Here is a 12,142-nt window from a genome sequence, read left to right on the forward strand (position 1 = left end):
GCACTACAGCCACAGCTTTATAGCTATTACCTCAGTTTCACTTTCCTACAAAGGTTACTCCTGTCATATCTTCCTACAAACCTCTGTTCTAATACGGCCCTTTCATGGTGCCAGTGTTCTGCATTCATGATTGTTGCAATCAGATTTAGTTGTGCAATCAGCATCATTGCTACAAAAGTGATCATTCGCAGCACCTTGGTAATTTCTGTATGATTCAAGAAAGCTAGAACCTCTTTCCCAGCACCATGCACAAGCATTTCATCTAGAAAGAATCCACTTGTATAATGGCAGATCAGTGGTGTCTCTATCCCCCTTATGGACAATGGACAAGCTAGCCACTAGATGTCTTCAGTGTGACATCAACAAAAACATCTTGTTGATTGATTGCTGCACTCTTTATTGTGATAGCTACTCCTTTTCAGTTAAACATGAAATACTGAATCTATCCTTTGCACATTGATCAAAGAACTCCATGTTAGCTGCCAGTGACTTATTGGATGTAAGTCAATGTGACACAAGACAAGAGATAATTTGTGTTGCGCTTTCTGGGCGCTAGGGGATTTTACAAGAACTGGGAAGTATGGCTGTTTTAGAACAGAGGTTACATAGGACGCATGACAGGACAAACCACAATGGGAAGAGAATAAGACAGTTCTGTCTCTCATGGAAGGATGAGCTGTGGATATGACACAGCAATGAAAACAGCTGGGGATCTAGGGGACTAAATGAGTACAAGTATGTTGTGATGGCATGTATCCATGCCCCCTTGACAGGATGCTCACCAAGAACTAGTGCCCTACTCATCAGAAACTTGTACCCTACTCATCAGAAACTAGTGCCCTACTCACCAGAACCTTGTATTCACAAGAAGTAACATGTACAGTACTCACCAGAAACTTGTATCCCCATTCTGTGTTACTGCTGTCTGAACGGAACAGGAAGTGGAGATGTGGGCCACTGAACACAACTTGCTTCTGCCATTTTGGTGTGCCAACCTTCTGATCAAACTTCATCTTCAAACCCTTTGCATCCGTGAATTCCAAGTAATCATACCTAGTTAATATATAGCCAGCTGTCACATTGTCATTAGCAGACATTGTCAAAATAGACTTAGTAATCATTCCAGAATTCATAGAATGTGAGTTTTTGAAACAGAAACATATGACGCTCAAGTCACAAAACAGGTGAACATCTGTCTCGTAGTTAGATTAAACAGAAACAGTAAAACAAACCTTCTCTCAGTCTCACATCTTGGGTCAAAGTCAACAATGAACTTGGTTGCACCGGGACAGGAAAACACCTGGAATAAAAACAGTTAAACATGACATACCCATACATTCATCTTCCAGCCCTCGTCTATATTAAATAAGTTAGCTTTCACACATAGCTCAATTAATCATAACAGCTAAGACCTCTTTATGACATCAGTATTGTGAACAAATCCTGCAGTCTGCACACCTGAGTGATGTAGGAGTTGTTGTCATAGTTGTGTGGCGACTCCATGCTCCAAGTCCGCAGCACTATGTCATCTGCTTTCATGTCACCCCAGTTCTCACTGGTGATCTGGCAACCAAGACATCATTACAGGGAGGAGTGAGTACATTTTCTTTATCATCACTTTAAACTGGCTTTAAGTGATATCACAGTAATATACAATGAGGCATGTATTAAACATAAACAGTTGGTGTGAAACTCTTAAGCATGGATTTGGTGCTGCAAAATTCAGTAGGGAAATCAGACTGAATTAGAAACTCAAACTTTTGATGATAGGCCTCTGGCTTGCCAAAGAGCACACTGATGAATCAGATGACTTTATCATCTCATCCGTTTGTTTTTCACTGCTGTGAAACTTGATGCACACCTGTGACTTAGATTACACCTGTGCATGGAGGAGGAGTCGTTTGGATGTTTCAGCTTGCATATACTTGAATACACAAGTGATGATCAATACCATCAACATACGCTTAGGACCTGGACACCGGAGAGATTATTCATGACATTGATTAACATATTGATCTACCTTGGGGAAGAGATCAGGGAATGTGGAAGCCATGGACACAAGCTCTTGTAACAGCAGTTGAAAGTTGTGTAACAGAGACACTCGGGAGTGGCAGTCGAAGTGATCACATAGGTAAGTAAGTATCAGCACCTGCAACACAAACATATCACCCTTCAGACACTAGGAAGGGGGAGGAGGGAGGAAAGGAGGCACAAGAGATAGGTCATCTGATCTAATTAACAGTCATCCATATGCACAAAATGTACCATCATGTTTTGATTCCACACAACAGAATAGCTGATAAAATGCAGTTGAGATTCAGTAGCCTTGTGATATAGTAGATTGCTACAATCGCTAACACCATGACAAAACTGTAAATATTACTCAACAGAAGACATCACTTGGCTGCTACCCATACTCTGATGTACGGAACTATATATGTTAATAGAAAATGCAACTTCTGAAGCTTATGTAGAAAAATCAGTACACAGATGTAGAGAGGGACAACTTACCAACTGTCGTATCACAGATGAAAGAAATGCAGGCTGGAGACTTTTGACTAGTTGCTCCTGCAACAACAATTGTCAGAGGTCAGAGACGGAACTGTCTGCTTACAGGTAAAGCAAATCTCTAGGAGTCAAAAACCAATGGCTGATGTTGTTTTGGTTTGTCGTTTTTTCATTTCAGTAGGCATAAATTCACTGTATGCTCATGGCATACTGTAAGAACATTTGCCTTATGTCATTCTGTTAATAACTGCATTTTCTTAGTAAATTGTAATTACAATATATTTTTCATGTGTCATTATATTCTTGATAATTTCAAGGAAAGTTCCAATGACTTTTTCTCCTTGGATAACCAAGACATAAAGATATCAAGATATCCTTTGCCAGCATATTTTACCAAAACAAAAAGCAACTGATACCATGAGAAAAATGTGCCTCACTGTCTCATACTCACAATTTTTTCCTTAGGTTGTCTTTTGAACAGCTTGAGTGCTTCAACACCTTTATTGGCAACATGGATAGAATCTGGAAACACATTACACATGGCTCCAAGTTACTCCCATGATGAAAGTACTGTCTGATACACATTTACACTATCTACAATTACACTAAACACTAATGGCTGCCCTAAACTGCTTGACCTTCATTTGAAGATCACACAGTAATTTATTAGTGAGTCTGCTCCAACATACAAGGGTTTCCTTTCCTGCATGAAGTACTATTGTTCCACTGGACATACATGGCATACTGCAGTTACACATAATACTGGTGTACAGAATTTCACGTGTTACATGGGTTTGTTCATGAAGAGACTGTTGCCATAGTGAGTGAGTGACTTTAGTTTTACGCCACACTCAGCAATATTCCAACTATATGGCAGAGATCTGTAAATAATCAAGTCTGGACCAGATAATCCAGTGATCAACAGCATGAACATCAATATGCACAATTGGGAACCAATGACATGTGTCAACAAAGTCAGTGAACCTAACCACCAATCCCGTCAGTCGCCTCTTACGACAAGCTGAGTCGCCTTGTATGGAAAGTAAGGGTTGTTGAAGGCCTATTTACGCCGGACCTTCACAGGCCACTCTTGCCATAGGGTGGATACAATTCTGTATAGACGTATTATAAGACCTGTCACAAACTTACAGCAACGAATTCCATACATTTACAGAAACCCATCTGAATGAAATATTTGTGGATGACAACTAGGGTAATCCTGAGAGTATAGTCAGATGTTCAGCATGCAAACATAAAGTAAGTTCACAGCAAGTGAGTTGGCCCATCAGAAATGCATGGATTTTTCACAATCAGACATCTCGAGTCCTTATCTCTACTAACACTTGAGGGCGGTCTGTATGGCGGTGAGCTTCATGGCGTCATCCCCGTCCATCATCTGCTGCCAGCACCAGGTCAGAAGGGACGTTTGCAGGGAACCTGTCAGGCGGATCAGGTATGTCAGCTTCTCGTTCTGTTCGGCGGAGTCGAGGGAAGACTCAAATTCCTGTCCTGCGACTACAATCAATGTCTGCATCACTTCTATCACATGACTAGCATCAAACTTCTGCAACATAAACATCATAAAGGTTTACACATTAATATCTGATTTCAGTAGCTCTTACTTACATAGGAACATGCAGCAAAAATCAGTGTGATATCAGTTTTCACCTTCTGACCATGATACCGTGAAGGTATACTGAACTGAATAATTATAAACAAATTTATCAGCAACACTCATTTCTCAAAATATCATGATGAATATATGATGACAAGATACTTAATGTGTAACAACATTCAGTCCAATAATGCAGCACAAGATGTGAGTGAGTGAGTATGGCTTTTCGCCGCTTTTAGCAATATTCCAGCAATATTAAGGTGGAGATCACCAGAAATGGGCTTCCACACGTAGCAGTGAGGGACATGAGGGACACAAGGACATGATGTTACCTCTGATGATGCAGTGGGCAGGTCCAGCAGTCCTCGGGGGTCAACAGAGCTGAAGAACTGACACAGAGACTGGAACACAAGGGACACAGAGGGTGCTGTCGCTAGGTTCTGGAACACAGACAGACAGGCAGCCATTATGACTGAGCAGCCTAAGGATGAATTGATAACATGTGGTATTGACCATTAAATACTCACAAACGTCATGCCACAGAAAATGTAAATGATAAATACATATATCTCACTCACATCTACGTTGTTCATCATGTTGAAGAGGCGCTGTCTTTTTGTTTCCTTGTCAGGAAAGAACAGGGATGCACCTACAACAAGACGCAAATACATACTATGTGTATAGTGCTTTATCTTACCTCACACATAAATGTCGCTGTCTGAATGGTTGAGCGCTCTTCTATTATTTTCAACACACCCTGTGTACAAGCGAGGTGTATTGCCATACACCCTACTGCCAATATAAACTCATTCAGTATTTTGTGGTAGTTATCTCAAATAACATTGCATCACACATGATGCACGGAAATTACTGATGTTTTATGGCTGCAAATCGATGGAAGGGATATAACTCTAAATCTGTTTTTTTCTTTTGCCGTCTGCCATATCTAGCGATGGCTACGAAAAACTTTGCCTTGCATTCCAATAAATAAATTTTGACAAAACTTCAAATGTAGTCCAAGTGAATATTAAGAAGGGGACTTACGTCATGGTGACTTTACTAAGATAATACCTACGGGGAAAAACGTTTGATTCACATAGGTTGGCTGAAGGGTACAATCCAATACCCATGCTTCAAATAGTTCAAAATTAACATTGAGGTGTTCAGACTCAGGAAACATAATCAAACATTCAGGGTACCTCAACCCAGGGTCCCCTCGTGACCAGTGACCAACACATAATGTTCCATATTGATGCATGTAGTTAGGCTACTAGTTTGCGAGTCAAGGTTTATAAGATAAGTACATTTGTGACAAGACAAACATGGAATGTTCTTGAAAGATCAATGATCATAAAGAAAACATACGATTAAAAAAAAAGGATCAGCAGATACTGAGATGCCAAAGGGAAGCAACTGTGCAGCAAGACCTGGATAGCTGTAACTACTGTTGCAACTGTATCTTTGACACAACATAGCAATATCTATACCGACTAAGGCTGGAAAAATATTGTCTGACCATGTTTTAAAAATATATTTTTTTAAAAAAAGATTGGAATGGTAACCTTGGTACACAAATTATTGAAGTCAGAATAAAAGCTGTCAATATGGCTGCATCAATATTATGACTACTTACAATAGACCACAACCACTTTCAGTAATAGAGGCACAATTATGAGGAGCACATACCATCAACAATGAGTGCTTGTGCCAGTCTGTATGGTTTACTCCTGGGGTCAGTGTTTGGGGTGTCAATCATTTTGCACAGGTGTTGGAACATTTCTTCAGCAGTGCCCTGCAGCAAAGTAGCAGCTTAAATAGATTACCTACATTCAATATTTAGACACACAAGTACATTAAGTAACAGTCTAGTAGTCATGTTCACATGTTGTGCTCTGCCCCACCCCCAGGGGAGAGATGCTGCTGACTCACCTTATCCTCATCCTTGAGGGGTGACAGGGTGGACGTGAGACTGTGGAGTAGCTGAAGAAGAAGCAGGCTGCATTCCCGCCACCTCTCATCAGTGCTGAAACACAGGGTGTGTTAAGTAGAAACTTTGTCAAACATATCACACTTGTCAGTGTCACAGTGGAGTCAATACACTTGCATTTATTTGCTTCAGCAATATTACAGGTACAAGAAAGAAACACAGTTCGCTCTACCACCATGTATAGTGCAATAAAGCACACTATCGCCCTGAACTATTACAGTTAAAGAATGAGGACACTTGTTTATTACACTTGTACTTGGTGGTGGAGTGAACTCTATTTCTTGTCTAAGATGCCACATTAATGCTTTCTAAGAATAATTTTGATTAATCTAAGGCCGAAAACAAATAACGGTGTTGGTAACTTAAATTAAGAACCCTTGCACAGGGCTAAACTGACACAATCTTTTGATGTGTCAGCCCCCGTATATGAAGACGATACCAGAAGAAAAAATGATAAGCATTTGGCTTTACAATCGGGTTAGACATATTCTCTAAATTATTTTAGTTACATCTGTGATTGACATATATGATATGGGGCAGTATGAAGATCCCATTTTTACTACCAACATAAGTTTTGATCCGTACATCCAGATGAAGTAGACTAGTCAAGCAACATTCCACTATTGCATTGTGGGAATGTAAACACTGCAATGGCTACAGTGCCACTGTAAAATTTTGAGTCGAACTATGAGACATTTTATCCATCAGAACACATAAACATAATGTTTCCACCAGTGCTGTTAGCTGAGTAAAGCAACTACAAACCAAGAAACAGGAAGACACAGAGTAGTTTCATGTGTTAGACTGTCTGAGGTGATGACAAGTGACATGCTTCTTAATGTTGGTTACATTGTAATGTAAAAAGTGTTCGATTACGAGGGGGCAGACTTGAATGGTACAGTGACGCCAAAACATTGTAACGTAATGCAAAAAGTGCATTTAACTGATAAAGTATTGTAGGCGCCTTTGATCTTTCACCAAAGCATCTTAGAAATTTTATAAAAAAGGAGTTTGCACCAGACGATCATGTAAATGATCAATATCTGCAATGATCAGACAATGCATGCATCAACCAAATCAGCATTAGTCACTTCAGACAACAATCACGAACAGAGCTCCAGATAAGATTCAGCCCACGTGGGTACTGTAGCCAATGTATTTATTGTTGAGTGGGTATTATGAATGGTGAGTGGGTATTTCATTTTGCATTACCCACTGCTTTCAACTATGAGGATAATTCAGTGATTTTACTCAGCTAAGTATATGTCATTGAGAATGTGTACTTTCAAGTATGCACTGCCTCATGTGATACCTAATCAAAACCAACTTAAATATAATGGAAATGATTTCATAACAAATTACTCATCCCACACTAACAGTACAACACTAGTCCTATACTAACAGTACAACATTAGTCCTATACTAACAGTACAACACTAGTCCTATACTAACAGTACAACACTAGTCCTACACTAACAGTACAACATTAGTCCTACACTAACAGTACAACACTAGTCCTACACTAACAGTACAACATTAGTCCTATACTAACAGTACAACACTAGTCCTACACTAACAGTACAACACTAGTCCTACACTAACAGTACAACATTAGTCCTATACTAACAGTACAACACTAGTCCTACACTAACAGTACAACAGTACAACACTAGTCCTACACTAACAGTACAACACTAGTCCTATACTAACAGTACAACATTAGTCCTACACTAACAGTACAACACTAGTCCTACATTAACAGTACAACACTAGTCCTACACTAACAGTACAACACTAGTCCTACACTAACAGTACAACACTAGTCCTACACTAACAGTACAACATTAGTCCTACACTAACAGTACAACACTAGTCCTACACTAACAGTACAACATTAGTCCTACACTAACAATACAACATTAGTCCTACACTAACAGTACAACACTAGTCCTACACTAACAGTACACCACTAGTCCTACACTAACAGTACAACATTAGTCCTATACTAACAATACAACATTAGTCCTACACTAACAGTACAACACTAGTCCTACACTAACAGTACAACATTAGTCCTATACTAACAGTACAACACTAGTCCTACACTAACAATACAACATTAGTCCTACACTAACAGTACAACATTAGTCCTACACTAACAGTACAACACTAGTCCTACACTAACAGTACAACACTAGTCCTACACTAACAGTACAACACTAGTCCTACACTAACAGTACAACATTAGTCCTATACTAACAGTACAACACTAGTCCTACACTAACAGTACAACAGTACAACACTAGTCCTACACTAACAGTACAACACTAGTCCTATACTAACAGTACAACATTAGTCCTACACTAACAGTACAACACTAGTCCTACACTAACAGTACAACACTAGTCCTACACTAACAGTACAACACTAGTCCTACACTAACAGTACAACATTAGTCCTATACTAACAATACAACATTAGTCCTACACTAACAGTACAACACTAGTCCTACACTAACAGTACAACTTTACAGCAATCTTTTTCGTTACGCGAGCAAGTTTTATAAATTTATTCTGTATACATATGTTTTAAATCTTAGGAGCATCCAACACTTTAAATGCGTAACTGGTACACAACAAGTGATTTTTCTATTTCAATATCTACTTATTCCAGTTAGTGCAATCGCCACACATCAAGATTTCATTTCACCTACCTTGAAATGAAATTCTTGTAGAGATTCCAGAGATTCTGTAGCTGAACATCGTAGAAATCCAGACACTCAGGTTTTGCTGATCTGCCTCTCTTCCGAACCTAAAGCCACATTCTCAAGTAAACACTACAAGAACAAGAACCTCCATTTTCTTTGGTTCACCAACCAAAATGTGAATAAGCTTCTAGCATCAAGAACATGTATCCCTTACAAATATTTCAGCCACTGATAAACAATATGATATGATCTTCCACCCTAAATTTTGGGAGCAAAAATAAAAAAAACCAAATAAAATAAAAAGGGAACATTCCAAACAGCAATGTTAGTGCTGAGATGGTCTTTAACTCCCATAGTCAAACACAGAGTTATCACAGTCCTTCACTGCTTTCTGGAATGTAGCCAAGGTATTACATTCACAGTTTTCTTTTATTTCTGTCCCCCAAATTCATGGAATAATGGTAATTTATGCCCATAATTCGAGTTTTAAAAAAATATGCATAGCTGGGCCGCATTCCACAAAGCTATCTTAGCACTAAGATTATCTTAACTCCAATACTCTAACACAGACTTATGAGAGTTAAATTACTGAGATCCCTTTGTGGAACTCTGGACTAAACTTTGACTAAACTGATTGATGACTGACTGACTGAGACTGTAACATTTCACAAACAGTCAACAAAAGAGAGTTGGTCTCGACCTAAAATGAACCTCACTACAGTATTGTTCCTTAAAGCTAATACTGGTGGCCATTAGTGTGTTCATGGAAATGACCTCACAGTACCTGATCCTGGGCTAAGTCCACGAGGAATGTGAGAACCCACTTGGAGATATCTGGACTCTGGGCCTCGGGTCGCTTCTCCGGGTTGGGTGGATGGACAATCTAAACAGACAGCAGGCAGACCTCCTTGGTAAACATGTTTCATTGGAGGGCTTCCGTCATACAAATGATTCACACATACATGAAACAGAAAAGCTTTTACCAGTTATATTTAGTTTCAGTGTGTTGCAATATTATAGATTATAGAACAACTGCATAGTTAACAATAATTTTCCTGTTTCAAACTTGAAAGAGATTGACATTTCTGAGAAGTCACATGACAAGAAAAGGTAAGCTGCACATTATCCATAAGCAATTAGAGCTGTGACATTGACAAGGGAAGGTGGTGATAACTCTGGGTAAAATATTCTAAAACTGGTAACATTCTATGACAAGGATGTTTCCATTGAGAAGGGATAGGTGCAGAGTGAAACAATGGATCTGTCTAAAAATCTGAAGTGCTGACAACATATAAAGAATCATATTCCTAAAATGCTATCCATTAAGGATTAAGGACTATAATATCATTTGATTTTTGAGCTGTTGAGCATGAGCACTGTTCAAGTTAGTTGTGTCAGGTAAGGACGAATTTCAAGGGTTGTATAACATATTTCACATACCTCTACTTCCTCCTCTGCAAATTGTGACTTCCTGACAAATCCATAAAACTTGATAGAGATGACCCCTATCCTCCCTGTACTCTCCTGCCGGGGCTCCAGGAACTTCACCAGGACATACTGGGAACCATATCACAATGATGAACACCACTTTCAACAAAGCAGCACCCACAAAGGTCAAATCATTTAAAAAAACAAACAGGAATCTACATACCCCAATATGCAAGCACTAGTATTAGTTGGTGATGTGTCTCAAGGGTTATACATCATTAAACCTGTGTTCGAACATATGTATGCCAAACCGTCTATCACTTCATATGCACCAAGAAAACAGTTACTGGCATACCTTTTGATCTATTTATCATCAATAGAATGGCTGGCAGATGATTTAGCTATTTTACTGTATTCACTTTTGTAATCTGTTTGGCATTTCCATGTGGGGTATATTCTAACTTTGACTGTCAGAAGCATATATGAGAAAAATATTACCCATTCATTTAATTAGAAAGAAATACTCTAATGTAATGCAAGACGATACACTTATACCTGAGATGCTGAGGAGAGGATGGGGTGGGCTTCTGTCGTAAGCTGCTGAGAGGAATATTCCAGTAACACTACTAGTGGCTAGGGTCTATGTGGGGCAGAGAAATGGTCTTCGCACATAGTCTCCATATGGGGGGTATTGCTTACACATAGTACCCATATGGGGGTATTGGTTACAAATAGTACCCATATGGGGGGTATTGCTTACACATAGTGCCCATATGGGGGGTATTGCTTACACATAGTGCCCATATGGTGGGTATTGGTTACACATAGTACCCATATGGGGGGTATTGGTTACACATATTACCCATATGGGGGTATTGCTTACACATAGTGCCCATATGGTGGGTATTGGTTACACATAGTACCCATATGGGGGTATTGCTTACACATAGTGCCCATATGGTGGGTATTGGTTACACATAGTACCCATATGGGGGGTATTGCTTACACATAGTACCCATATGGGGGTATTGCTTACACATAGTGCCCATATGGTGGGTATTGGTTACACATAGTACCCATATGGGGGGTATTGCTTACACATAGTACCCATATGGGGGGTATTGGATACACAGAGTACCCATATGGGGGCATTGCTTACACATAGAACCCATATGGTGGGTATTGCTTACACATAGTATCCATATGGGGGGTATTGCTTACACATAGTACCCATATGGGGGGTATTGCTTACACATAGTACCCATGTGGGGGTATTGCTTACACATAGAACCCATATGGGGGTATTGCTTACACACAGAATCCATATGGGGGGTATTGCTTACACATAGTACCCATATGGGGGGTATTGTTTACACATAGTACCCATATGGGGGGTATTGCTTACACATAGTACCCACATGGGGGTATTGTTTACAAATAGAACCCATATGGGGGGTATTGTTTACACACAGAACCCATATGGGGAATGAAACCCAGGTGCTTGGCATGCCGAGGAAACACTTTAACCATGAGGCAACCTCACCAACCAGTAATGAAGGAGAAACTGGACATACCTGGCCTGTAGGGTACCAGCTGACTGGGATGTCCATTTCATCACTGAAAGAGCCAGCATACATCTAATTCAGTCTGTATCACAGTATCCGAGTCACTACACCCTATCAAAGCATGACAGAATGTATCACAGTATCACAGTATCACAGACCATGCAGAGTCACTGAACATGTTTGAAAGTAAACACAATGTTACGCTTCTTTTCAAGCCCTTAATACAATAGTTTAAGATGCTGAATTTGAGTTTATAAACATTTCTGTGAACTTAATAACTTTGTCAATGCTACTTTGAAAAACCTTAATACTGAACATAACTTCAAGTCCTA

General features: G+C 39.5%; 1 protein-coding gene across 3 annotated transcripts in view; it reads right to left on the reverse strand.

The window, feature by feature from the left end:
- The window catches only part of LOC137285154 (zinc finger ZZ-type and EF-hand domain-containing protein 1-like), a 93,325-nt gene that overhangs the window by 48,057 nt on the left and 33,126 nt on the right, over positions 1 to 12,142 (reverse strand). For all 3 annotated transcript variants that reach the window (XM_067817377.1, XM_067817376.1, XM_067817378.1), the window contains exons 23-37: positions 11,820 to 11,862; positions 10,258 to 10,374; positions 9,602 to 9,700; positions 8,824 to 8,921; positions 6,053 to 6,146; positions 5,810 to 5,915; positions 4,702 to 4,772; positions 4,456 to 4,563; positions 3,850 to 4,072; positions 2,960 to 3,030; positions 2,512 to 2,568; positions 2,021 to 2,149; positions 1,459 to 1,563; positions 1,233 to 1,300; positions 891 to 1,053 (exon numbers count right to left, since the gene is read on the reverse strand). In XM_067817377.1, the coding sequence (XP_067673478.1) occupies positions 891 to 1,053; positions 1,233 to 1,300; positions 1,459 to 1,563; positions 2,021 to 2,149; positions 2,512 to 2,568; positions 2,960 to 3,030; positions 3,850 to 4,072; positions 4,456 to 4,563; positions 4,702 to 4,772; positions 5,810 to 5,915; positions 6,053 to 6,146; positions 8,824 to 8,921; positions 9,602 to 9,700; positions 10,258 to 10,374; positions 11,820 to 11,862 (1,552 nt within the window). The remainder of the gene's footprint in view (positions 1 to 890; positions 1,054 to 1,232; positions 1,301 to 1,458; positions 1,564 to 2,020; positions 2,150 to 2,511; positions 2,569 to 2,959; positions 3,031 to 3,849; positions 4,073 to 4,455; positions 4,564 to 4,701; positions 4,773 to 5,809; positions 5,916 to 6,052; positions 6,147 to 8,823; positions 8,922 to 9,601; positions 9,701 to 10,257; positions 10,375 to 11,819; positions 11,863 to 12,142) is intronic.

Source organism: Haliotis asinina, chromosome 5 (assembly GCF_037392515.1).
Source record: "Haliotis asinina isolate JCU_RB_2024 chromosome 5, JCU_Hal_asi_v2, whole genome shotgun sequence".
NCBI classification, from domain to species: Eukaryota; Metazoa; Mollusca; class Gastropoda; order Lepetellida; family Haliotidae; genus Haliotis; species Haliotis asinina.